The sequence below is a fragment of the Crinia signifera genome, chromosome 3 (genome assembly GCF_055691185.1).
Source record: "Crinia signifera chromosome 3, ASM5569118v1, whole genome shotgun sequence".
In the NCBI taxonomy this organism is placed as follows: domain Eukaryota; kingdom Metazoa; phylum Chordata; class Amphibia; order Anura; family Myobatrachidae; genus Crinia; species Crinia signifera.
Genome location: NC_139219.1, coordinates 47301532 through 47329176, shown reverse-complemented (window position 1 = coordinate 47329176; position 27645 = coordinate 47301532). Strand labels below are relative to the sequence as shown.

The window sequence follows — 27645 nt, the reverse complement described above, 5'->3', positions numbered from 1 at the left end:
AGATTTACATGCGGTTTCAGGCATTTTCTGAGTGATTTAGTAAAATCGCTCAGAAAATGGCTATACGTCGCCCCGTGTGTGGGGCCCTTAAGGAATCGGGTCACTGGATAGACATTCAGTGGTCGACCTAATCCTTGGAGACCTAATGTAGGTTGACATGGTTTAGAACGAAAGGTCATTAGGTCAACACAAGCATTTGGAAAACATGAAGAAGGTCGACAGTCAAAAGGTCAACATGGGGGTTTTCACTTTTTTTTGTCCCAAATGTCGACACAGTCGTCATTGACCCTAAAAAAGTGCACCGTGTCCCCTCGCCATGGTTCAGGCATGGTGCCTCGCTACACTCGGCACACTATTTAATTCTCCTGCCCGGCCCTAGTGGATGGTTGGGCATGAAATACCGCCTGTCAGCACGTCGGCTCCACAATATGTGAAAAAGCCCCCATGTCAACCTTTTGACTGTCAACCTAATGCTTGGGGACCTAGTGACCATATCCCTGCACTAAGCATGCTGAATGTAGACAGACCACTGCAAATGTGGAAAAGATTAAAACAATGTCTCAGGAAATGCTACTTTTCAATTTAATTTAAAAAAGACCGTATTTTATTGCTTATACACACTTCCATTAAATCAAGAGAGAATAAAAAAAAAAAAAAAAAAAAGGACACCAATGACCGCAGGTTTACAAAACAAATGCCTAAATCAGGCATGGCCAAACTATGGCTCTCCAGCTGTTGTGAAACTACAAGTCCCAGCATGCCTTGAGAGTATTGCTATTTGGGAATGCTGGTATGTGTAGTTTCACAACAGCTGGAGGGCCGCAGTAAGTGCACTATTTGTGCTTGGCTTTGGATTTGCGCTCCTTCTTGACGGCAGTCCCTTCCTCTGCAGCGGGGTCACAGAGAGCATGCTTTATAAACCTCCGGACAGCCCCCTTGTCCAGTCTGGCTGCTTTCTTCCGATCTGTTATTTCTTTGACTCTGTTCATATAGCTTCGTATTCTTTCCTATAAAACACACACAAAAAAATAAAGCAAAGCTCTCATAACAGGAAGACATATAACAAAGAGGCATAGCTCGAATAAAGTACTTGGACTTGTAAGAGGAATATCTCCCCCAATTGGTAACAAAGAAAAAATGTGGAGCTTCTACGCTCTTCCCGAGTGTGGCTTACTTTCAGGTGAAAAGTGCATCCAATGTGCGGTCCTGTACGCATCAGTTCCGAGTTGGAGATTGGACATGCTTGCACGTCCGATCTCCGACTGAGAGCTTTACTGGCAGCGTTGAATGGAACCGCATGCGATATATAGCATGTGATCATGCCTCTGGGATGGGCTGCGAGAAGTCACAGTAATGTATGGGGGGCCTTAAGCTTTGGGGTCAGGGCTGTTGTGAATATTTAAGCTTTATATGTAATGGTCTACGTCACTTATTGGTGTTATAAAGATAGAGGGGGGTATTCAATGTTGGGTCACGGCTGTCGAGCTGGCCCGACAGCTGTGACCCTGTCCCGTTCTCGGTGTGCTCGACCGAGAATTTGCAGGCGGTATTCAATGTCCCGCCTGCTGCGGGACGAGAAGGGGGCGTGGCCGCAAGCTGTGGCTGAGAATCGGCGAGCTGCAGCCGGGAGCTCGTCACTTCCCGGCAGAACGAGCCCGACTGCTTGTGAAGTCAGGCTCATTCTGCCAAGATCCCCTGTTCAATGCGGTCGGGGAAGACAGCATTGAATAGGGCCCTGCAGCAATCTCCCCCGTCGGGAGATGGCTACGGGAGATTTAATATTCCCCAAAGTATCAACTGCCAATACAGGACTGAAGCAAACAAAATATAAGTGTCGGGATATGTGTTAATACTTTCAATACTGTGACTTATGACATTGTTCACTAGAAGTAGGACTATGTGAAAGTGCATCTGACACAGGTCCTGTAGGAGAGACTTGTCGTTAGGTAAAAGGGGTAAACAGTTAAGAACAAACAAAAAAATAGATTACGTCACTTTTGGGGCGGAGGGGTTAGGATAATATATATTTTTTTTAAAACAACTATTATTATTCCTCAGTGACAAGTAAAACTACAACCAGTTCATTTTCATTTGTATTCCATATTTCAAATCAGCGATGCGCTTTGATGTTCCTTTGGCAAGGAATCACGAAATACACAGAGCATATATTCAATCTGTGCATTCAGCTTAATGGAACAAAAAAAAAGACAAACCACGGAGATTTATTAGAAGTTGTAAATATGTCACTTATACATGATTACTGGACAGTACACATTGCTGCAGATGCCAAAAAAGCTTTTAGCTTTGTTGCAGAACCAAATTCTTAACTGTTGAGAAAATGAATTAGTGAGGGAATTGGACGAGGGGTACAGGAGTGAATGGATGCAAGTGTGCGCGATTGGGGCAGCTTTCTCGTCCTTGATGGTAAATCACTGCCTGGAATATTTACGGCGTTGAGTAGGAATGCAGAAAGCCCATGTATGATTTAAGCATTTACACAAAGATCTTCATAATAAAACGTTAATCTGTATGTCCAAAAAAGAGGAACAGAGAATTACACACATTCCCAGGTTGGGGTGCAGCGTCATGTGACCACAATGTTTAAATAAATAAAATGTAAAAAAAAAAAAAGAAAAAAAAAGAACTCACCATAGTAAACTCATTCACCTTAACAAATAATTGGGTCCTGGTTCATGTATTAATCAATGCATTTAAGCAAGGGGCCCTATTTCAGTGCAAGACCTTCTGTATCACCCAGATTTTCGGGAACCTGGCAACCACTATTACACCAGAGTCCAACTGAAAATAAGCTACCTGGTTTAAAGCTCACCTGACGACTAACTCATGGCTTTTAAATGGTGAGACAGTTACCAAACACATCTGCTGAATTACCACTGAGGAAGCAGCAGTCACAGGTTTATAATAAACAAGCTTACACAGGGGTGCATGAGAACGCTGCGATCACAAAAAGGGTTACCGGTACTTAAAAAATGAACCCAAATATACACAGAGAAATCCACCGCACTCGCCATTCCTCTGAATAAGCTCATTTGTTTTAACCCTTTGCATGCCATCGTTGCCTTAAGAGATGATACAAATCCGCTTACAGTCCACCAGAGATGCTAGGTTGTGAAATGTCACAAAATAATTGGTACAACCTACGCACAATTGAGGGGGATTCTGATTCCTGCGTTTGCACAGGGGACCGTTTTTCTCCTGCGCATGCATATAATGATTTAACAGCATGTGCGGGGTCCCTGGGCAAACGGACTTGGCGATGCAGGCCGGGGGTGTTGGGCAGCAGAGTCGGCTGTTGCCCATGGGAATGCCCAGCGTTTCATGAGCATCCCCATGAAAACACTGGGCATTCCTATGGTATTGCGGGCAGGACGAGGTGTGCCGGAGGTGGGGGTGGCTGATGTCACATGTGTCAGCCGCCCGGCCCGTCTTCGGCCGGAAGCCCACAAATATAAGTCCGTCTCCACTGACTTATATTTGTGAGCCCTGGAGAAATGCTTCGATGGTCGCCGACCATCAAATGATTATTCTGGCTGCAGGGCACATGTGGGGGGGGGGGAGTGTCAATCATGTCAACCATGCAAGGGGATACGGCAGCAGAGGGTGGGAGGCATGCATTCGCTGGGCGATGTTACAAGGACTTGGCAAGCTGCAAGATTTGCATCTTGCCGTCAACTAGAATAAGGGCCCATGTCACAGATAGCATAGCAAAAGATGGTGCAAGAAAAAGCCATGTGCTTGCAACTAAGATTGTTGTAGTTTCATTACTTATGTAGCTTTAGGCATTATGAATTAGCTGTGGAGTTATTTCAAAAGTTGCATCTAAGTCAGAAGGACCCTGGCACACCATGAGTGGCCATTTGTCAGGTCTAGAACAATGCCATATCTATATTTTATTTTTTTATTTACAGTTACTTATATAATGCAGCAGATTCCGTTGCGCTTCACAACTGATAACAACACTGAAAGAGCAAACTGAGTAAAAAACAGACCGAGAGAGGTTGGAGGACCCTGCTGCAAGCTTACAATCTATGGCCCTTATTCGGGTTCACTTGCAAAGGCAAATTCCTTCTCAAATGGACAAAACCATGTGCACTGCAGGTGGGGCAGATGTAACTTGTGCAGATAGAATTCGATTTGGGTGGGGTTTCATTTCAAAGTGAGATCTAGATTACAGTGTAAAAATAAAGCAGTCAGTATTTTTCCTGCACAGAAACAAAATAACTCACCCAAATCTAACTCTCTCTGCACATGTTACATCTGCCTCCCTCCCGGCAGTGCACATGGTTTTGTCCACTTGAGAAGCAATTTGCCTTCTCAAGTGTGAACCAGAATAAGGGCCTATATCTGTATGAAACATTCCTGATAACCCCTCAATATTAGTATTAAGTGTCATACCTACTGAGTGTTTTTTTTTATGATTTTTTTAAATAATTTTAAAATGTGTATAAAATGGGTCAAACAAAGCACTGCTATAACATTTTCGGAAAACGTGTTAAATATTTTTGTATTTAGCACATATAAACTCATTGGGGAGCCAACACAGAGCTCCAGAATGTTGGTACAAGCAAAGCGCCTGTGGGTTTAAGGCCTAATATATGCACAAACGCACACCATGTATTCCTGAAAGCCAATCCTTTTGCCCCATACCCTTCCCATAAAACGTATGACCCCCCATAAAGCGGTGAAATAGGAGAAATGAATCATGGTGACGTTTCGCAGCATCAGACGAGTTCATTACCTGTGCATTAACACAGCTCTTGATATGCCTCCTGTAGCTACGCCTTGCCCCCCAACAATGATTCGTGTAGCGTCATATATAACAAGCACTTATAAGGAGGTCAACTCACAGAAGGACTCCGCCAGCCAACTGCAAATCTGTGCACTGAAGGCAACGGGCCAAAATGTACTGGCTTAAATTCTAATCTCTGGTCTCTGGCTATGTGCGAACCGACGTAGTTCTAATTATTTTATTTGTCATGGTTTCTCTTTGTAAAAATGATGGATAGCGGTACTGGCTGCAAGGTTCTCATTCCTGTAACTTCTACAAGATATATACTGTTACAAGTACAGAATATAATGTTACCGGCTACAGCTGTCTAATTTACACTCGCAGCTGCCTGAACCAATAGGTCTTCCTATCACTTTCAAGATTTCAAAGCATATACCATGCAAATAAATGGGGGAAATACGCATATAAATCTCACACATTTAATAAAGTCTGGTTTCTCCTTCACTTTTGGTTTATTTAACAGTGTGAAACTAATATCTAATCCAGACATGGGTAACTTTCGGCACTTCGGCCATTACTGAAGTCTATCACCTACAAGGCCGATCCATTCCCCCGAGGGCTGTAGTGCAGCCACGGGTGGGTATTATTAAACAGGCGGCCAAACAGCTTTCAGCGCCGCCTAAAAATTCATATAACTACTGTTTATATAAGAATTGGGCCGTCATTTTCAGATAATGCGGTTTCATTTTGTGCCCACTGTTGAATGTACATTATTGTTTCGGTAGAGTGTCAGGAGCCTCAGTGAAGACAAAATAAAAAGGGCAAATACACTTGTAAAAACATCTGGATTAGGTTTCCTTAATCTGGCCTGGACACTGTTCTAAGCATAAATGCTTCTGCCCATAGTTACTCTAAACAAATTAGGAATCATTTATAAACACCAAGTAAAAAAAGTTCTATACCCGTGTACTACACATATTTATTTACACATACATATACACACACACACACACACACACACACACGTTGAGTATCCCTTATCTGAAATGCTCGGGACCACAAGCATGTAACGCACCCCTGGGACCGGAGATGCCACTGAAGAGGGTCCCGGAGACCACTGTGGACATCGGGGGACAAGGTAAGTATGAAAAAAGGGCTGGGGGGGGGTAATATTCTGAAAAACCACATTTTTTTGGAATACACGGATAAGGGAGAACCGACATGTATGTATGTATGTATGTATGTATGTATGTATGTATGTATGTATACACATACAAGAGATCAGTAGCTGGTTGCAGTGGTTTACAATTTGTATAAGCTCTCTGTACAGCAGTAGTAGCCAAAAAGGGGCATCTCTGCAGGATCGCAAGCATTGCAGGATTGCATTGTTAATCGCTTGTCCATGTAGTGTATACGGTCCTATTGTATTAATGTCCTGTTAATACATAAGGACCATATACTTGGACAAGCGATTAACATTCCATATGCCGGGCTGAGATACTGCTCTATCTGCAAGCTGCTGTATGCCTACTGGAGGGAGTAAGAGAAACTATTCCAAATAGATGCAACCTCAAGACACTGTGGTAAAAAAGGTTTGTTTGCCTAAGACTGGGGTAGCCAACCCTAGTCCTCGAGAGCTACCAACAGTGCATGTTTTGCAGGTCTCCTCACAGAATCACAAGTGAGCTAATTAGCTCCATCTGTGTATCTTTTAAAATAGGTCAGTGATTAATTAGTGCAGCAGCTAGGTTATCTGGAAAATGTGAATGGTTGGTAGCTCTCGAGGGCTAGGGTTGGCTACCACTGGCCCAAGGCCATCGTGGGAAAAGACTATAGCCCCGTACACATGGTGAGATATTGGCTAATGTCCAATTGACTAAGCAATTTTGAGAGAGATTTTTGACTAAGCAATTTTGTCTAAGTAATGATAGTCTATGATCTAGTTAAAATTCTCTTGCCTGCACAGTCTATTTATGCTAAGCAATTTTGACTAAGCAGGAGAAAAATTGGGATATTTTGGCTAACCTTGTAGGAGATTTTGACTAGTCAAAATCTCCTACCAAAATCTCACCGCGCAAGCACACGCACACGCACACACACACACACACACACACACACACACACTACTTGGGAGAAGGCTTTAGTAGCTGGTTTTGTGTTCGGGGCAACCTAGGCTGTGGGGCGAGGGTTAGGGTCAGGTTGTAGGAAAGAAGGGTTAGGAGGGGGCAGGGGAAAGGGAAGTAAAATCACCAAACCCCTGTCGGGATTCCCACCATTTGGATGCCCGGTGTCCGTAATCTTACCGCTGGTTATCTATATGTATTCCGTTGAAACCAGATGCTAGGAGATATACTCCAATAAAGATTATATAGGTTTGAGGTGACTGTGTTGGTGCAAATCCCTCCATTCAATTTGTTGCAGGTAATCTCAAATTATTAAGAATAATTAAAGATGGAGAAATCAGTTTCCATTTCCAAATCCCATGTGCTTCCACAGACAGTATTTAGGTGCAGAAATGTGTTTCCATTCACTTGGTCTTGTTTGCGTTATATTCTGCTGTCTTATCTATAATTACCCTGACCACATATATTAAGAAAAACAACAGGCCCCTTTCCCGTGCCTCTTTCCTTTATTACCATCATGATTGACAGTATTTAACATTAAGCAATAATCATGATGATTGCCTTTTCTCCAAACAAAAAACACCAAATTAAATGTAACCCTTTGAGTCTAACATCTGTGAGAGATGCACAAAATATCCACTAAAAATGCCAGTGTCACTCACATTTATTATATAAATTCAAATAAAAAAAAACGTTTAAAAAAAAGATTATATTTCCTACAAAAGTTACAGGAAATTATGATGAATAAAAAAGTTTGCTTGGCAATTTTCAAACCTATGGTGACAAATTCACTTGGCACTCAAAGGTGTTAAGAGCTGCATTGGACAATTACCTGTGCTTAACTAGATTATACGGAAGCCATTTTAAGCGTGCCCGTCAGCTACATCACTGGTTCTCAACCTCAGTCCTTAAGTACCCCCAAAAGTGCATGTTTTCCAGGACACCTGCCAGGTGCACAGATTATTCACTGACAAATTTTAAAAGATTCACAGGTGGAGCTAATTATTTCAGATGTGGTTCTGTGTGGAGACCTGAAAAATGTGCACTGCTGGGGGTACTTGAGGACCGATCAATCAAATAATTTGGAGATGTGACAAGCCTAAGGGACCAAATGGCATGTGCCTCAGTGAAGTCTCTTATCGCTAATAAAAGGCTGCATTCTCAGGAGGTGGCCATTTTGTCACCTGAACCAAAGTAGGTAACAGGGACAGTTTGTCACCTTGCTACAGCTGCAAGGGTTAGTAAAAGGTGCGTTTTTATTTATAGTAAACCTGAACTGTATAATGGACTTTTCCAAATAAAAAGTAGTCACTTACCAATTCCGCTTTCACAGGATGCTCTTTAGGATTCACTCCTTGAGTGGTCAAATACACTAAAACAAAGGAAAATCTTAAATTACGTTGTTTCCTAATCAGTTTTAGAGTTTAGTATCAACATTAAAGCACTACTTACCCCAGAATAGGGAGTTTAATGTGTATGCAGACACCAAATCCAGTTTTGCTTGTTCCAGTGGGTCTATCTGCAATAAAGACACAAACATTAACTTATGATAATTAAAACAAAGTATTCATGGTGCTCCCACAGAAACAGAACTTTTAAAAGGGCTCTTTAGTGGATTAAATGGTCGGCAGCTTATGGAACATTTATTTCTAAGTTATTTACACCCCTACATTTGGTGGTTTGGTAAGAGCTAATCTAGAACATCCCAGAGGCCGGGTGTGGTTCTGTCAACATACAGGAAACGAGTTAAGCTAAAACTGGAACACACAGTCTCACTGAGCTTACTGGCCCTCTGAGTAAATAAAAAGGTGTTGACTGGGAAAGAAGAAGCCTGCTTGGCGCGAGGTGGAGCGTTTTAAGGAAAGAGTGATAAAAGAGGATGGGGGGGGGGGGGGGGGGGGGGGTTTCCACACACATTCCACCATCACTACAGAAGGGATGGAATGCTCTGTTTCTGGACCTCCATCTTAATGTATGATTACATCACCTGTGGTGAAAAAAGTTTTATCACTTAACCTGTTCAACAGAGGTCACGGCAATCAGAAATTGAAGTCTGGGATCAGATCACTTTGTCCCTTCTGGAATGGGAGGTATGGGATCATGTATGTGACACTGAGTCATGTGGGGCATTTAAAACACGGAGGTGTATATTGGCTAGACACTGGCCCGTATTCAATGCAGCCGGTGAGGAGGTTAAATAGCAGGTATCGCAGAAAACAAGCGAGCCTCAGTGTTTAACCCCCGCGCCGGCCGCTCACTCTATTCAATGTTCTGGGGGAATCCTCGCTGTCACAGGACGGTGAGGATTCCCCCAAACAGCGAGGTTCACAGATAATGCAGGGATCCTGCTGCATTTAGCCCTGATGCTCGCTGTTTCTGCAACCACATACGCAGATTCCCCCTTGCTCCAAAAACAGCTCGAGCTGGAATTGGCGTATGCAGGGGAGTCAGTTGAATACTGACAAGACGAGCTGTCACAGCACTGCTCGCTGTCACAGCTTGCCCCGGCATTGAATACACCCCACTGACTAGAAGCACTAGCGACATCTTGGAGGTCAGAAATGCTCATCTCAGTTTGTGTAGACCACAAATATACTTTAAAGGATCAATTCCACTTTTTAATCAGGTGCCCAGAGTAATGGACACCCATTGGAGCAATTCAATATTTGCCCCCAGTCAGTCACCCATAGTATAATTTGCAGAGCTCTAATCTCAGGGCTCTGCAAATTAGCAGCCGAGCAACCACGTCTGAATAACCCCCAAAGTTCAAGGATAGCCGACTCTGTTGCTGTGATGAAAAGAGACAGAAAATCAGCCTCATCACTGTATTCTTAAGAACAGCTCTATATATCCCAATTTAGGGAACCGATGCAGAAAGTCTTGGAATCCCTCTCTAACCCTTATGACCCATTGCCTGCTTCTGGTGTATCCCAGTGATGACACTGGTAACATAGACCAAGGAGGCCCCAAGTAACACCCAAAAATATGGTTTGTTCATTGTAGTACTAAGAGCATTGCAGCTCGAGCACTAAAACATGGTGATTCATTCTAATTCCATATTATGATATGCTGGCATCTGCCAGAAATTTTTCGCAGTATTTTCGTACCTTTAAATAGACATTGGGGTTTGAATGCCAACTGTCAACACAATACAACTTACGCAATAATTTTGTTCATTACGTCCATTTAAATGGACTAGGGGTCATAAAGGGTAAAGCTCCATCAGACCTGAGGCTCTATACACAAAATAACCCCCCCCCCCATTCTTCCCAGAGTTATTTTCACTACTGAAAGCGCCAAGCTCCTCTCCAGAATATCAGTGTGTAGGCTATACATTCTACTGTCTGCAAGATAAGTGCCACGACTGTAATACTGCTGGATGGGTTATAGTGGCTACATTTCCCGAATACACATCTTATGCTGCTAAATGGTAGTGTGCTGGTCCTTGTACAGTAGCTTATATCAGAATGAAATGCGATAGATAAAGAGACAGGAAGGATCCGGCACTCGCCCCCCCACCACCCCACATCAGTAACAATGCCCACGTGCCTTCCACAAAGCTTGATAAAAAGTACACGGAGGATGGTAGCAGTCGAGACTTTTTAGTCCATACACACTGGGCGACGATCGCGTTCATCGCTGGGGGGAAAGCCGCTCAGTGCATACACACTGAGCGGCTTTCCCCCTGCCCGGCGCCGACGGCGGGGGGAGGACGGCTTTGCAGAGCTATGCAAAGCTGTCCGTCCTCAAAGCCGCTCATCTGCTGGTAATACCGGCGATGATGTAGGAGTGCGCAGTAGCGCTCACCGCCGGGCCAAACATGCTGTTTTCAGCGACTTTCAGCTCAAAGTCGCCCAGTGTGTATGGGCCTGATCACGAAGACATAAATGCCGGTCACAGCACTATTCTGTTGGACGTTTCAGACCTCCTGGAAATGTCTAACGATGGACATTAAATTGTAGTAGTGAAAGGTTTATATTATGTTATATGCCTTCTTCATCCGTGTAATAAATACAATGTAGTGTACAAAGTTCTTGTGGGACTACAAGTCCCAAATGACTTGCTTGTAAGAACATGGCGGTCTCACAATTCAGTGACTTCCACAGCAGTTCTGAGTGCGCAAAGGACTACTGTAATTAAGGGGGTTATTTTGGTTCACTGACAAATTCCTTCTTATATGGACAAACCATGTGCACTGCAGGGGAGCAGATGTGCAGAGAGAATTAGATTTGGGTGAGTTATTTTGTTTCTGTGCAGGGTAAATACTTATTTTTACACTGCAATATAGATCTCACTTTGACGTAAAACCCCACTCAAATCTAACTGTCTCTGCAAAAGTAACATCTACCCCACCTGCAGTGCACATGGTTTTGTCCATCTAAGAAGGAATTTGTCAGAAAGAGTGAACCAAAATAACCTCTTCAATAATCCAAATCCGCCTCTGAGGTACAAGTGTGGATGACCGAACTTGTAGGTGTGTGATCTGGTATGAGGTGTCATCTGATATGAGGAGACCACTGCATCTTTCATACGGTGCATAAGATTTATGCTGCTCAATATGATGCGTCACCGTTGACATTCATGGTCTTACTTGACCGCATATAAATGGTCTTTTAATGCACTATGAGGCTGCAGATCATTAGCATACAGGACATTGAACTGTTGGTATCCAGACTGGTCATAGACTGACTCATCATAGACACTATGGTCATATGGTCAACCACTAATGGTCGACAGGGTCAAAAGGTCGACATGCATTTTTAAAATAAATTTTCAGCCGACAGGCGGTATTTCATGCCCTACCATCCACTAGGGCGTGGAGGAAGAATAAAATAGTGTGCCAAGCACAGCGAGGCACCGAGCCTGAAGCATAGCGAGCCATGCGAGGGGACGCGGTACACTTAGTGTCCATGTCGACTTAGACACCCTAAAAACTCATGTCGACATTTTGACCTGTCAAACCTTTAGACCCTGACGATCATTAGTGGTCGACCATATGACATCTAGGATGAGTCTGTCTATGATTTATACCATAACCGAATGGTTATGTGATCAACTGAATAAATGTCATCTTTCTATGTTCTGTTTTTTTATTTTAAACATCAAAGATTTATCTGTATAAATGCATATTTTTTTTTTTGTGTGCAAAATACTTTCACTCATTATACAATTCATCCAAAACAAATGGTGCCCATAACACAAGGACGATATTGCATACAATCTTTCAATTTCAACTGCATCGGTGTGATAAATCGCATGATTGTATGTACATCGAATGTCTCTCTCCTCCCCCCCCCGATGCCATGAGCGACCGCGCTGGTCGAATCTTTCAGCTGCACTTAATATTTATCACATCGCATGTGAGATCACATATGGTTTTTACACACATCACGATCTTTCAGTTTATATAACCCCAGCCCTTATTACATCACCAGATTTCAGGTCACATGGGGCATGCCATTTATCACATGATTGTACGCACATCAAATGAGGGGAATAAGCACTTCAGATGCGATCACACTGGGAGCTTCAATGGAGATGGAAGCGTGATATCGAAGCGCACTCAATCGCCCTAGTGTACGAGCACCAGAACAAGTGAGGAGCACCAACGATTGTACAGAACTTGCATACGCTCTCGATCATTTTAAACAGTGTTTTTATATAGTTCTTTAACGAATAAAACACAAATAGTCTCCACCGTTTGGGATAATGTGGCAGATGTATTAAGCCTTAACAAGAGATAAATGCAAGGGTGATAAAGAGATAAATGCCCAGCCAATCAGCTCCTTTTTTACTTTTTTCAAACACAGCCTATAACATGGCAGTTAACAGGTGATTGGTTGGACGTTTATCTCTCTTTATCACCCTTGCATTTATTTCTTATTAAGGCTGAATACATCTGCCCCATAGTGTCATATGGCAAAAAAAAAGTTTTTGTTATTTTTAGGAGAATATTTATGAAAGCAATAGGCAGACAGGAGACTGTTTACAGTACTCACGCTATTGGTCTGTAAGTGTTGGAAACCACCAATGAGTACAGGAGGGTGATGCGCCTGGTGTTTGGTCACGTACACCTGTTCCCCCAGGGCTCATATGATTGAACATTAGTAAACAGAGAGGAGCTATTATAATTAGATACACTATTAGCGAGTTGCATACGCAAATATTAATTCGGAGGCATTCTTCTTTACCGATGACCTATTTCTTCCCGTAAATTGTGTTAGCCTGAAAATTGCATGTGCTTTAAAGCCTGCAGAGTTTTGTGAAACTTTAATCTGGAAATCAACACTGCCACCTAGCATTCAAGGCTGAGTAAGTGGAAGTCAAGTAAATAAACCATAAAAAAAAGAATGCAAATGATCTGATTGTTGGATAGAATGGTTGATAAACAGTGCTGTGCCTTCGCTGCAGAGCTTTACTGCCCCCACCAGGCGTATATACCAACAGGGTACCTCGCCAGGGAGCTAAGCCCCAGTCACTGCCACCTGCATCAGGGAACAGGTGGGTATGTAACCCAGCCACCCATACATAAAAATGGAGATTTGTATTTGTTTTTCTTATTTAGTTTACATTTAATTTGATTTAACCTTTTCAGCCATGATCACAAAGGGGGAAAAGGGGGGGGGGGGGGTTGCATTCTTGGCATAAGGGCTTATTTAGAGTTAGAAGGTCCATAAATTAAAATATGCATACCGATATAACATATCCTAGATCAGGGGTAGGCAAACATGGGGTACTACAGTTGATGTGGAACTACATGTACCCCACATGCCCTGTACCAGTTTTTCTCTTTCAAAACGGCTATGTGGCAGGGCCTTCTGGTATGTGTAGTGTGACATGACGAGATGGACCTGGACCGAGAACCTTTATACACCGCTCTTTTCTCAGTGTAATGTACTTTTTAATCCTTGGCCCAGTCTAGATGGTCCTACATACAGAGAGATTTGTTTTAAAGATTCATAATGGGAAATTCAGCACAAGAGATTTCACTCTCTCACTACTGTCACAGAGAAGGGACGTAAATCACTGCACTTCATCACAAAAATAATGTTATATGGTATAGAGTAGACAGTAACATTTTCTACCCACCACATAAATAATGTATGTTTCCAGAGCTCCTATATATACATTTAACCTAGGGGCATTTGCTGACATGACGCGTCCTTTTTACCAAGCCATTCATTCCCATTAATAATGCAGAAACAGCCAAAAAGCTCCTCCTTCTGCTGAAGCCCGAGGCTTTCCCTGGCGCCAGGCTGATGGTTAATATCAAAAACATTGGTGGCCAGTGCACCATCTTTACCCCACCCCAAACACAATTCGCTGGTGATATAGGGGACTCCCCCAACCCCCATAACACATAATCTTTGGTGATATAGGGGGGTCCCCCACCAAACACAAGAAAAACGTTTGTGGCACAGTGGAAAAAAATACTTACCTCTGGCGACTCCAGGGCAAAGGACAGCTTCCTCCGGCGGCTCCAGGGCGGGTAAGTATGGCTTCCTGCAGCGGCTTCAGTGATCGCTCAGAAGGCCACCACACATGCAGATATGTGCAGGGCCTTCTGAGCGATCACTGTTGCATTGACCAGCATGGCAGTTATTAATCGGGGACCCGCGGGGCCGTGCATTTGCATCTCTGTGTGGGCTACACACACACACAGCGATGTTTAGCCATTTTCTGAGTGATTTTGTAAAATTATGTAAAATCGCTCAGAAAGTGGCTGAATATCGCTCTGTGTGTGGGGCCCTTAGGTTTATACACAAGAGCACCTGTGTGTTATGTGTAATGTTATATGCAATATTGTACGTATGTTGGAGAGATACAGGTCATTGCCATAGTGTGTGAAAGGAGGGAGAGCCAGGTAGCTGGGCTAGTTAATTAGCATTTGTATCACATATACTAGTGCATTGTGTGAGGTGTGATAGGTGTTGCTGGTAATGTATCAGAACAATCCCTGAGTGACTGGTAAAATAGCTGCCAGACAAAAAGGATGTATCTAGGTCAGCAGGTAATCTGGGAGATAATAGGTCAGACCTCCCAGAGGATATATTGTACAATGAGTCTCCTCCCAGCAATATACTGACTGATATAGCATAGGGATATCTGAGCCAACCCCCTGAGTAGATTTTGTGGCACCAGTGGGATCTGCCAGCCAGGTATATGAGAACAGTTTTGCAATGGAGGGATTCTATCCTGATGGATCCTGTATATCAGAGGAAACCCTACCAGGGTCTGTGTGAGTCAGTACTCCAGGCTGGGGGACACGGGACTGTATAGCTAATGGCAGGGGTAAAACTGCAGATTATGGAGATTGCTATATCAGGGTGCTCACTGGAAGAGGCTGCTGGATGTTCTATGCTACCAATCATTCTGTACCATGTGAGCATCTTATTCTGTTGTGTCCACACATCATCGGGGAAGATCCTCTGTTGGCTGTCAGCCGTTTAAGAACATGTCCACCCCCTATCTTCCTCGTGCTATGGTTAATGTGGTCAGGGAGAGTGTTAAGTTAATTACAAAACACCAACAAATATGAATAAAAAATAAAAAAATTGGCTATTGTGTAGACTCATTTTAGGATTAGAAAACAAATCTCCATGCTGTAAAATCTGCAGTGAATTATTGATTTATATAGAATTATAACTTACTTTCTGAAGAAGTTCAGACCTTGAAACAGACATCATTTTGTTTAACATTTCATCAACAGCGCCAACAGACTTATCAAAGGACACAAGACACTCCTGGATCTCTGTGGGGTATTCATCTTCGATTGTGTCCTCGTCATCCATTTTCTCCATTACACAAACTTTAAAAAAAAAATCTATAAAAAACACACAGTAAGAAAAAAATATGTTAGAACATGCTTCCATTGATATGTTGCTTTTTATATTCTTTTGCGCTGAATACCAATTGACCTGCTTTTGTTATATTCTAGGAATTAAATGTATTTATTTTTATAGTTCTTGCACACCTATTTCAACCACCTGGAAGATTACAGCTGTGTTAGCGGTTCACTAAGAATGGTATTTAAAAATGACATTCACCAGGCTACGCAAAACTAACATAAACAAACCAAGGGAAAAAAATATGCTCTAAACTGGAGTACCCAAATGCCAAAACCAACAACGTCACAGCACGTTCACACTGAGAGACGATGCCAGAAAAACATACCTCACACACATAGCCCAGATGCCCACAGGGTAATCCTGTTCTAAATCCTTTAAAATGATTGTGTTAGGTAAGGGAGTGGCCGGTAAGAAATACTGTTGAGATACTATAACAGGATGAGACTAGAACAGATTGAGAAATACCCATCACGTACACAACTAGGAAGAGCACACTCGATATTGTTTGAATAACAAAGTAAGTGAATGGCATATATCCACTAGGCGTAATGAAAAAGAAAAGTGCCAAGGTGGTTCGGAAAAAAAAAAAAAACATAAAACAAAAACAGTTCTGCGACAATGGCTAAAACATGAAGTAGGGCCCGCATACGTAATAGGTCAATGATACAAATGCCCTAACAAATTGTTATGGTACAGAGAACATCTCCAATAGCTGGACCCCTAGGTTTGCCATGGAAAGTTCTTCATTGAAAATACTCTAGCAGACATTTCATAGGTAAAGTGGACTACTTGTTAAATAAATATACTTAGCATTTGCCTCCTATTATAGATGAAAAATAAAAATAAATTAAGACAGCATGGAAGGTGCAATGGTTAGCATTACTGTATTACAGCACTGAGGTCATGGGTTTGATTCCCACCATAGCCCTAACTGTGCGGAGTTTGTATATTCTCCATGTACTTTAAGTGGGTTTCCTCCAGGTACTCTCGTTTCCACCCACAATAGAAAAATATACTGGTATGTTTATTGGCTCCCAACACAAAATAACCCTAGAATGAATGTGTGTGGTGTGCATTATGTAGGAAATACAGATTGTAAGCTCCACTGGGGCAGGGACTGATGTGCAGTTGCCAAGGTATTGCATGTGAGGTTGCATGCTATACCCCGCCATAGCATAGCCTTTACATTTGGGTGAGTTATTTTGTTTCTGTGCAGGGTTAATACTGCCTGTTTTATTTTTACACTGTAAATTAGATAACAGTTTGACCCACTGAGAGAGGTGAAAAAAAAAATATATATATATGAGAGTCCCATTATTTAACAGAGGCTTCTTAGCATACATACGGTGTTACTTCAATTTCCTTTGAATGTTGGGAAAATACACACAAGTAAATAATTGCATGAATTAATTTGTTCATAGACTTCCATGGGGCCAATTTCATTTTGCATATCTGTTTGCGTGATTATATATCTGTACTGTCACTGTTTTACGTGTTCCTATCAGGGCTGTAGAGTCGGAGTCGAGGAAATTTTGAGTACCTGGGGTCGGAGTCGGCAAACAATGCACCGACTCCGAAAATTATAATTAATGACTTCTCTACTGTAAGAATAAAGACCAATGCATGCAGTGCCTCACATAACCGCAAAACGAACACATTAAGTGACCGTGAAAAAGCATGCTTTTCATGTGCTTCACTATATGGCACGCAACGCACAATTCGGAGCACCAATACTTCTAAATGTATTCTCCCTTGTAGTTTACAACTTATTTCCAACGTTCAATAAGGTTTTCAATACTTCGTTGGTAGAAATCACCTGGTGTAGACTCGAAAAATTCATTCAACCAAGCTCTCCCACCATACGCACAACATCTTTTTACGCGGATGAAGATCTTATTTCATGTGCGGGGTTGTTTGTTTACCTTGGCTAAGCAATTCCTTACGCTGGTTCATATTGATGTACAGGCACCCTTTTTCGTCGCCATTTTTCGGTAAAGAAGCTTCCCAGCTTCTAGTTTCTGTAGTAATAATATGTATGTTGCCTTTCTTTCCTTCAATGAATGTATCAAATACATTCACATATTAATACAGAAGAGTCGGAGTCAGAAGTACGAGGAGTCGGAGTCGGGGTCGTAACATTTATCTACCGACTCCACAGCCCTGGTTCCTATCCTGGCTGTTGCACAGCAATCCAAATCTAATTCCTAGTATACGCAAGTATACCTGGCCAATAAAGCTGATTCTGATATGCACAATGATGACACAGTTTACTTTGTCCATTGTGTGCGCTCTATCATGATGTTCCCACTGGTCGTTTGTCGTTTCTACTGATCATTTGAACATGCAGGAAATATGTATGGTTAACGACAGCATACTCCTGGATGTGTGTCTGCACTACATCAAGGGAAACCGCCAACTACATCTCATCCTTTGCAAGTTGTTTAGTGTGTATACACCTTTAGGATTTACTCCTTTGAAACTGGGGATCACTGGAGCACCCATTCCTAAAATGAAGTGTTCTTCCTCACACTGCCCCATTATACTCCTCCTCTATTGCACAGTTCTCCTCAACGTGACTAAGTGGGATTGATCCTTTCTATGATATTAATACTGGGTAACAACAATGGATATACTATGGAGATTAAATGATTTGCAAAATATGAATAGGATAAAAACATCAGAAGGATACTTGTCATGCACAAAATGGGGGGGGGGGGGGATTCAATCAGTATTATTTTGTCAAATAGGTGAAACTGCCTAACTAATCCGACCCACGACTATTCAATTGTGCCCGTTTTCGCCGCTACCGAAGGCATTTTTCACTTGTGCCCTTCCACTTTTTTGTGATGAAAAATGCCTCAAAAACTAATGTAATTTTGACCGGAAAGTAGCAAGAATACATGGATCAGAGGTTAATTCACCAATTCAGGGGTTTTGTTTTTGCCACTGCCGAATTTTTCGCCTAGGACCTTGGTAAAAATAAACATAAAATTAGCCCTCCATTTTAATAGGGTAAATCCCCATTTGCCCTAAAAAACTGAGAAAAATCCACACTAACTAAATACCCCTTTATGGGGGTGGAAATAAGGTGGGCTCAAATGACACATTGTCAGGGTGGGAGCGGGGACTTACAGGTGTTCGTTCAGGTTTGTATCAGCATTATAAACTGTGTACAGTTGTGGAAATTTTGGGATCTTAAAAAAAAAAAAAAAAAAAAACAACTTACAGATTCTTAACATTAACAAGTAAAAGATAATCTGCATTAACACCTCTTAAAATACATTTTGTTCATTCATTTTTTTCTGTAAAAGTTTGGAGAATATCCTTATATCTGAATCAAACACCACCTCCAATCCAAAGCTAAACAATGCCATTGTTTGAAACAAAAGTGCAGAAAGGTCACGACACAGCGCATGAGCCAGTTTCATATTCACTAAAGAAGAAAGTTTCCTTTTTATAGGTGCATTTAATCTGTGCCGGATACAGGATAAATTAGACAAGTAACCACATCAATAACTTTGAACAATGACTGGCAGCCGGCAGAGAAAGTAAACGCAAATTTTCTTCTCCTCCTTGGCAGGAAGACTTCCCCACACAGGTTTGGGGCGCAGGGCCAACATACACGGTGCAAGCCTCATTTTGAAAAAAAAGTGTTCAAATGTTCACGGGCCGTACCTACAAGCACAGTTTTTATTTGTACCATTTTCTAATATACCCATTGGAAGGGGGCACTTAATGCAGTTATGATTGCATGGAGCCAAAAAACTTCACAGTGGAAAAATAAAACTATTAAAATATTACTGCACTACCAACTCCTCCGAACCGCCTAGCCATAGCTGGGTGGACATTCAGAGGATTTCCGTGATCTTACCGGTTCTGTGTTATTTAAGATGCCCATACACGTTACAATTATTGCATACAATATCGCATCTCATCGATTTTCGGTTTTGCGATGAGATCTAGTACAAACTGTATGTGCAGCACATACTTTTTGTACTAGATCTCAGCGCAAAACCAAGATGCGATGAGATGTGATATTGGATACAATATTGCATACAATAATTGTAACGTGTATGGGCACCTTTAGACCAGATCACTGCAGTGCGATTTTGCAGAGCCATGTGATCAGATAGCCACCACCCCACTAAATCGTAAATTCGCCCTGTACCAGTCTGCCAATCGTTGTACAGCTGCAAATACATACGCAACTGTGGGCACAACTGCTAGCATCAAAGGCAACCGCCCGCCTGCCCCCGTTCATTGGGGTGAAACTTATCTGGGGACGCTCATTACTACCACTACAGGGTCGAGACGTCAACTTGTCCGGCTCCCCATCCTCCTCCGCCAAACAAAAACACAAAATAGAGGATGAGCCTCACAATTATTCCCTACAGTAATAACCGCTGCATTTACACACGTGCCTAATGACTGCTTCATGCCTGTACTGCTTACTCGCTAACTGGCTGCATGTGTGCTAACAGCTTGCTGCCTTCTAACACCTGCGTGACTTTAAAACTATTTCTCACTAGTGACCGGATTTAACCCATACGGAGATTCCCCTAAAAACGGACTACATTCTATTGTAGTTTTTATGCTTCATTGGCATTTTAATATATATTTTCTGTATGAATTATCTGTGCCAATACAAATGTGCTTTTTGATGTGGTATTAATCACATGTTTTCTTAAATATCAGCTTTTCAAACAATTTACAGTATGTCCAGTGTACATTTATTCCGCAGGGTTCACTGTAAGTATTACATCCACTCAGCAGCGCAAGGTGTTTAAACCCTGATATCTTTCTTTCCTTTTATTGTGAGTTCTAGCAGACTCACTAAACACCAGCAGCAGCAGCAGCAGTGGATCACTTCATTTTAATTTCATATTAATTACATCTAATTAAAGCACCAGGACCTGCAGTTTGTAGGGGAGTCAAAAACACTCTACTTTCTGCAAATCTTTTTATCTATCAAAGCCATAAGAAAAAAGGTAGCAAATTCATTCTGGTAAACCACTATAACCCTTTGCCAAGATCCTCAGCCACGTAGGCACTCAAAGGGTTAAATGATGTGAATAGGAGATAAAGTGACAAGCTGCAATCTTGTGATGGGAGCAGCTAGCTAGACATTTGACAATACACTAGCCACAGCGACCTGTCTGTACTCAAGTGCAAAACCCACAGCTGTTTCACCTATTGCTTGAGAACCACGATATCCAGAATGCCATTAAAAATGGATGTTAAACTTATCATTTTTTTTTTCCCCATGAAGACACTGGGTAGTATCCGATTATTTGTGGTAAACTACCGCAGCTAATGAATCCCTGAATGCTATCAATTTAACCCTATAAGTCAGCGCTTAAGGTGCCCATACACGTACCAATTAGCCGGTACTTTTTGTGCTAAAATAGCATTGCATCGCATGCACAACGATGCACAACGATGCTATTTTAGCACAAAAAGTACCGGGTAATTGGTACGTGTATGGGCACCTTTATTGCTTCCATGCTAAGCAGCCACAGGAGACTCAATTTAATGTAAATGGGATCTGAGATCGGTTTACACCAGAAGGTCAACAGGGTAAAAAGGTCAACATTAGTTTTCACTTTGTTGGTGTCAATGTCGACAACTGTCTACATGGATCCCCAATTAGTTTAACGCCTTCGCTCGCCATGCTTCAATTTACCGTTCTCAATTGTAGTGCACCTGGATAGTAATGTGAAAGTCCAAAAATAAAAATTGTGAAAAAGCATGTAGGCCTTGTTGTTAGTCTCCATTTTTCATGTCGACCTTTTAACTATATATGTAGCTCAGTGGTAGCCAACTCCATTCCTGTAGAGCTACCAACAGTTCTCATTTTCCAGACAACCTAGCTGCTGCACAGGTGTACTCATTACTCACAGACACATTTTAAAAGATCCACAGTTGGGGCTAATTACTTCACTTGTGATTCTGTGAGGAGATTTGGTAAACATTAACTGTTGGTAGTTTTCGAGGACTGGATTTGGCTACCCCAGATCTAGACAATGTAGACCGGAACAAACAAAAAAAATGTATTTATACTCTGTGGTCAATCATCACATGTAATAATAATACTGCCCATTATACTAGCATTAAAGATACACATTTAAAAGATAGTAGGTATGAAGCATTTATCTATACATTTACGGAGGGATTTATCTAACTAAAGAAGTCAAATGGAATGGTTGCTCATAGCAACCAATCCTCACAATCACTTATACCCCTTTTACACCGCCGAAAAATCCGGGTCAGACCCGGATCATCGGCGTTGTAAATAGGACATGCCGTGTCCCTTTACACGGGACTTCTTTTTTTTTCTGCAATCAATTTTTATTAAAGATCACAATACATCTTAGAAGTGAAATAAATGCAATGCAATGTACTTAAGAAAACAATAAAGACAATTACAAGAATTGAGTGCAGTGCTTGTCTTTCAGAGTAAAATGTGTAAATATTCAACAAACAAATTAATGACAATGTGATTAGTCCCATAATAAGATGTACTGATTATGAAAGAAAGTAGAGTAACGATAAGAAAGTGAAGGAAAGAAGAGAGAAGTGGAGGGAGGGGGGAGGGTAGAGGAGGCAGGGTGATGAGGGAGGGGGGGTTGCATCCAGGGGTCACTTCATCTCGGCAACCTGTCCTTGAGTAGTTAGATGGGAGTAATCAGAGGATTCTTTATAGGTGAGCCAGCTCAACCAAGTTGCAGTAAAAATCTGGGGCGAACCCTTCAAAAAGGACGACAGGTCCTCCATGGACATATATAGGTCTATTCTGCGAAACCAGTGTGTGATGGGTGGGGCCCTGCTAGATCTCCAGTGACAGGGAATGACAGCTCTAGCCGCATTCATTAGGTGCCTAATTAGGGATTTCTTATAATCGGGAGATGGGCATATCCATAAGGTTCAGCAACCAGAATTCAGGGCTAAATGGAAGAGAGGAATTAATAATCTTTTCAGAGATGGTGTGAATCTGGTGCCAGTAATCTTGGATAACTGGGCAGGTCCACCAGATGTGAAGGGGGGTGCCAGAATGTTGGTCGCATCTCCAGCAGAGGTCCGAAATAGTATTATTCATTTTGTGTAATAAGGAGGGGCATCTGTACCAGCGGGATAATATCTTATACTGGGTTTCTAGAGTTTGGATTGAAGAGGAGGATGCAAAAACATATTGAAATATTTGACTCCATTGATCTGCCGACAGTTCTCTACCCAGTTCCTTGTGCCAGGCCACTGTGTATGCAGGTGTTGGGTCTGGTAGGTTACTAAGGCATACCTGGTAAAATTTGGAAATCAAGTGTTTTGGGGCCTCTCTGGAGAGTATTAGCGACTCGAAGGGAGTTGGTTCCCAGCTTTGTTTTCGTTTAGGCAGGGAGGAGACGTAATGTCTAATCTGGAGGTAGAACCAAAAAAGACCTGTCGGGAGACCAATATCTTTATGTAAGTCCTCAAAGGAACGAAGGCCAGACCTATCTACCAATTGACCCAGGTGCGTCACCTCGACTGAAAAGCGACTACAGAGATTCCGTAGTTCAAATCCCGGTGGGAATTCAGGGTTGTTAATTAGCGGGGTAAGGAGTGTCACACCTGGGTCAAAATAGCGCAAACCTCTATATCTACCCCAACAAGAAAGTGTTGGGGACAGAGTGGGGTGCCCTACCGGAGGGATCTTCCGGAGCCAAGGGATGACTTTTGGGGACACTCCCACTGAGTGACCTTCAATAGCCGGCCACTGTTTGGATGGTGTAGGCCTGGACATTTCCACAATCCTGGTAATGTGGACCGAGTGGTAATAGCTGAGGAAGTGGGGGAGTTGTAGGCCACCTCTGTCGCGGCTTTGGACAAGGACTCTTTGGGAGATCCTAGGTCTGCGATTCATCCAGATGAATTTACTCACTATATTTTGCAGGTCTTTGAAAAAGGAGGGGGGTATTGCAATTGGGAGCGCTTGAAGGAGGAATAGTATTTTAGGGAGGGAGTTCATTTTAATCGTGTTAACTCTGCCTAACCAGGATAATTTAAGTACTGACCATTTTGAAATAGAGGCTTTTAAACTAGCAAGCAGAGGTACAAAATTAAGTTGGTAAAGATTTGAATTATCCCTGGACAACAGGACCCCTAAATATTTGATGTGCGTTGGATGCCAATGAAAGGGAAAGGCCTTTTTAAGACCTTCGATTGTGCCATCTGGGGCAGATATATTCAGGGCTACAGACTTGGCAAAATTGATTTTGAAGTTAGTTAGAAGTGAGAATTTCTCGAATTCCAACATCAAAGACGGCAGCGATGTGGTTGGACTCGAGATGGAAGCTAATAGGTCATCCGCATATAGTGCCAATTTATGCTCATGTCTGCCGACCTGAATACCCTTGATATTATTGTTCATCCGTATCGCACGCGCCAGAGCCTCCATACATAGCACGAAGATCAGGGGGGATAAGGGGCAGCCCTGTCGGGTGCCATTCCGTATCCCGACCGAGTTCGTTAGGGCTCCATTAACCCGGATTCGGGCCGTGGGGGTACTATATAGAGCCAAAATGCGGTGGAGACATTTCGGGCCCAATCCTATGTGTTCCAGAAGGGTCTCCATGAAGGTCCAGTCTATCCTATCAAATGCCTTCTCCGCGTCAGTGGACAGGAGGACCACGTGAGCTTCCCCAAGCCTCGCAAAGTGTATCAGATCTATCACCTTGGTTGTATTGTCTTTTGCTTCCCTTCCTGAGACAAAGCCCACCTGGTCCCCATGTACCACCTCCGGGAGAAGCGGTCCAAGCCTTAGAGCGAGAAGTTTAGCAAATAACTTCAGATCTGTATTTAAAAGTGAGATAGGCCTGTAACTTGAGCACTGAGCCGGGTCTTTCCCCTCTTTTGGGATAATAGATATATGGGCCTCTAGGCTTTGTGGGGAGAAGATCCTCTCCTTTGAGATGGCATTACATGCCTTCAGAAAGAGGGGCATCAGTGTCGAGCCAAAGGATTTGTAGTAGATTATCGGGAAACCATCCGGGCCCGGGCTTTTCCCAGAGGGGGTATTGGCCAGGGCCTGCTCCTTTACACGGGACTTCTACCCAGGTCCTGACCTGGGTAGAACACGGCCAGGACCTGGGTAGAGGGCGGTGTAAATGGGTACGCCGGGTCATCCGACCCAGCTCCCATTTACATCAACGGGGGACATGCAACCTGCGGACCGCAGCTTTATCACTTTTGAAGCTTAGTGCATATGGCCCTGTGTGTGGTGATAACACTTAACATTTAACGTACTGTATAGTATACTCCTATATTGTAACAAAATAAGGCCAGTTTTTCAACGTACAGTATGTTCTATGGTGCATTGTATGTACAGTTTTTTTGTTATTTTCTATGTTCAACTTAAGTTATTAGCCTGTTGTTACGGTTATAAATCAAGTTAAAAATGGTACTTCCTCATCTTTGCAGCCACCGCTTACACTATGCAACTTAAGTAGCATACGGCGATCTGCAAGGGTTATTTTCGGCATCCCCGCCACCATCTATTACCTTTAGTAATGTTGTAGTGAGCGAAGCAGAGCGAGCCTGAAGCGTGGTGAGCAATCGTGAGGGGACAATCGCGATTCACGTAGCGGCTATCGTAACTGGTGTAAGCGGTGGCTGCAAAGACGAGGAAGTACATTTAAAAAATAGCAGATTGTGAGTTGCTGCAATAAAGTTCTGCTAGTTAATGCTTCATTTTTTTCCACCCTCACTAATTTTTTTTTTTATTTCCCTCAAAACATGAATCATATATCCAATGTGTGTGTAAGATGTAAGCCACCAACAAGATAAACTTAATAGAAGGATTATTTATAATTTCATAAGCGTATTATATTCTTAAGTAGACAGTTTATTGAAATATATCTAGAAACATCGGTTAACATCGGTTTTACAGTACCAATGTTTAGGTCTAAATGATGTTTTCTAACCAATGTTGAAAAACATCATTCAACTGAGGTTTTCTTTCGATGTCCCATCCCTAGCGCTGACCCTACTGTTATAGGTTAGACGTGTAAAGATCGGCGGCAGTAACACTAGTTAGACACCAGTGGCTGATCAGCAAGATTATGGTTGATTTGACTTTTTCAGTATTTTTTGGTATTAAATGTCAAAGGGGTCCCCGGGGACAATGTATATGTGCACAGTGTCCGCTCGCCATGCTCCGGGCATGGTGGCTCGCTACGCTCAGCACACTATTCTATCTTTATGTCCAGTTTGATAGTAAAGAATGATCCAAGTGAAACAGGCACCAAAAAAAATCCTGAAACAAGTCCCATCGACCGTGGTCCCGCCCATCAGCCGCCAGTGTTTAACTAGCGTTACTGCTGCTCTAGCAGCCGCCAACTATCTTTACGCATCTAAGCTGGGTCAACTAAGGGTGGTCGATCACATCATGGTTGATCTAAACCCCTTCGACCCGGCATCTGTATATGCTCACGTGTACAGAACCAGAAACCCGCACCACCCATTTATTTTATGCCAGAGACCGCAACAGCCATCATTAGTATAGGCAGTTGCACCCGCTCCAGTCCATCCTAGGTGCAAGAGATAGGTCAGAGACAGGCTGCACTCAGAACTGCCTGGAGCTTTTAATACATACCCACAACACAGACCTAAATCAGGGAAGGTTACTCGCAATTGCATTGTCACTGCCCAGTTCACGCCCCGAGACGCCCGATTCCACCAGGAGACAGATCAAGATTCTCATACTTGCCTACCTGACCCTCTCCATGCAGGAGAAAATGCTCTGCTCCTGGACTTCCCTGGTAATGTATGATTGCCATCACCTGTGGGGAGCTAGGTAAAGGTGTTTCACCACAGGTGCTGGCAATCATACATTACCAGGGAAGTCCAGGAGCAGAGCATTTACTCCCACATGGAGAGGGTCAGGTAGGCAAGTATGATCCAAATGAGTTCCATCCAACATAGCATAAGGCGGTCACAGCCAACAGGAGCAATATGGCAGCTGCATGCAAACACTCACCACCATTCACGTTTATGAAGACACCTGTGCGGCTTATAACCAGCCTGTGAGCAATAGCAAATGTCTGATACAAAGTAAAGTGACCAATAAGACTTTACATAAAGGGAAAACAAACTTAAAACACACAAACAACAAATAAATATGCAGAGTATACACCACTCTCCTCCACAGCAATAACGATGCTGTATATTAGACACCAATACACACACACTCACAACTGACAATGCTGTGTATTACACATATTTCACACACCAGCATGAAAAGCCCCGTTACCTGCTTCTGCTAACAGCACACACACGCACACATTGTATGTGCTCAGTCTCACAGGAAGTACGTAATGTATGTCCTGTGGCAAAGCATTATGGGGATTGTAGTTTTATATTTTACTACAGTATTTTTGAGTGTGCAGTACCCTCTTTAGGCTCCCCAGCTTCTCAGTGTTGTGGAACTAGAAGTCCAAGTATGTCCTTGTGGAACTTGTCCTTCCTGTTGCAGTAAGCACGTTATGATGAAGCCCGAGTTCTTATTACCATGACGACCGCGTCCTACACCACAGCGTCCAGCTTGCAGGTGTAACCAATTTTATTTCATTTCGGTTACAGAAATGTAGGTCTGCGGCCATTTAACTGGAGACCAAAGGAATGCAAAGCCTAGTTCATTGGCTCTATCAAAATGGCGCTTTTGGTGGAGACACTTATTGGTGCCTGTCGCATGCATAGAGGTCTATGATCCTGAGATAGACAACACGGGTGAGAGAAGCACTTTTTTTTATTTTGTTACATTTCTATATTTATCAGTGTATACACTTTGTGACAATAAAGTATGTCTGTAATACTGTATAATGCGTGTGCCAAACATTTTTAAACTTTTTTTTAATGATACATTTGTATCTTCATGAAGCCTTTCTATAAA

General features: G+C 42.6%; 2 protein-coding genes across 4 annotated transcripts in view; one reads left to right on the top strand and one right to left on the bottom strand.

Annotated features, from left to right (window-relative positions):
* Positions 1 to 597: 597 nt before the first annotated feature.
* C1D (C1D nuclear receptor corepressor) lies at positions 598 to 27259 on the bottom strand. Of its 3 annotated transcripts, none has more exons than XM_083175748.1 (5): positions 27146 to 27259; positions 15525 to 15697; positions 8326 to 8392; positions 8190 to 8245; positions 598 to 1007 (listed from the first exon to the last, which is right to left on the bottom strand). In XM_083175748.1, exons 2-5 carry the CDS (start codon positions 15672 to 15674, stop codon positions 834 to 836), a joined length of 447 nt encoding a protein of 148 aa, XP_083031874.1. In that variant the 5' UTR covers positions 15675 to 15697; positions 27146 to 27259; the 3' UTR covers positions 598 to 833. The 3 variants fall into 3 exon arrangements, with proteins under 3 accessions (XP_083031874.1, XP_083031873.1, XP_083031872.1); XM_083175747.1 differs by lacking the exon at positions 27146 to 27259 and adding an exon at positions 26986 to 27084; XM_083175746.1 differs by lacking the exon at positions 27146 to 27259 and adding an exon at positions 27007 to 27137 and having other exon boundaries at positions 599 to 1007.
* LOC146063407 (uncharacterized) overlaps positions 27129 to 27645 on the top strand; it is an 81737-nt gene continuing 81220 nt past the window's right edge. The window contains exon 1 of the mRNA XM_083175742.1: positions 27129 to 27482. The gene's annotated coding sequence lies outside the window, so the exon portion shown is untranslated. The remainder of the gene's footprint in view (positions 27483 to 27645) is intronic.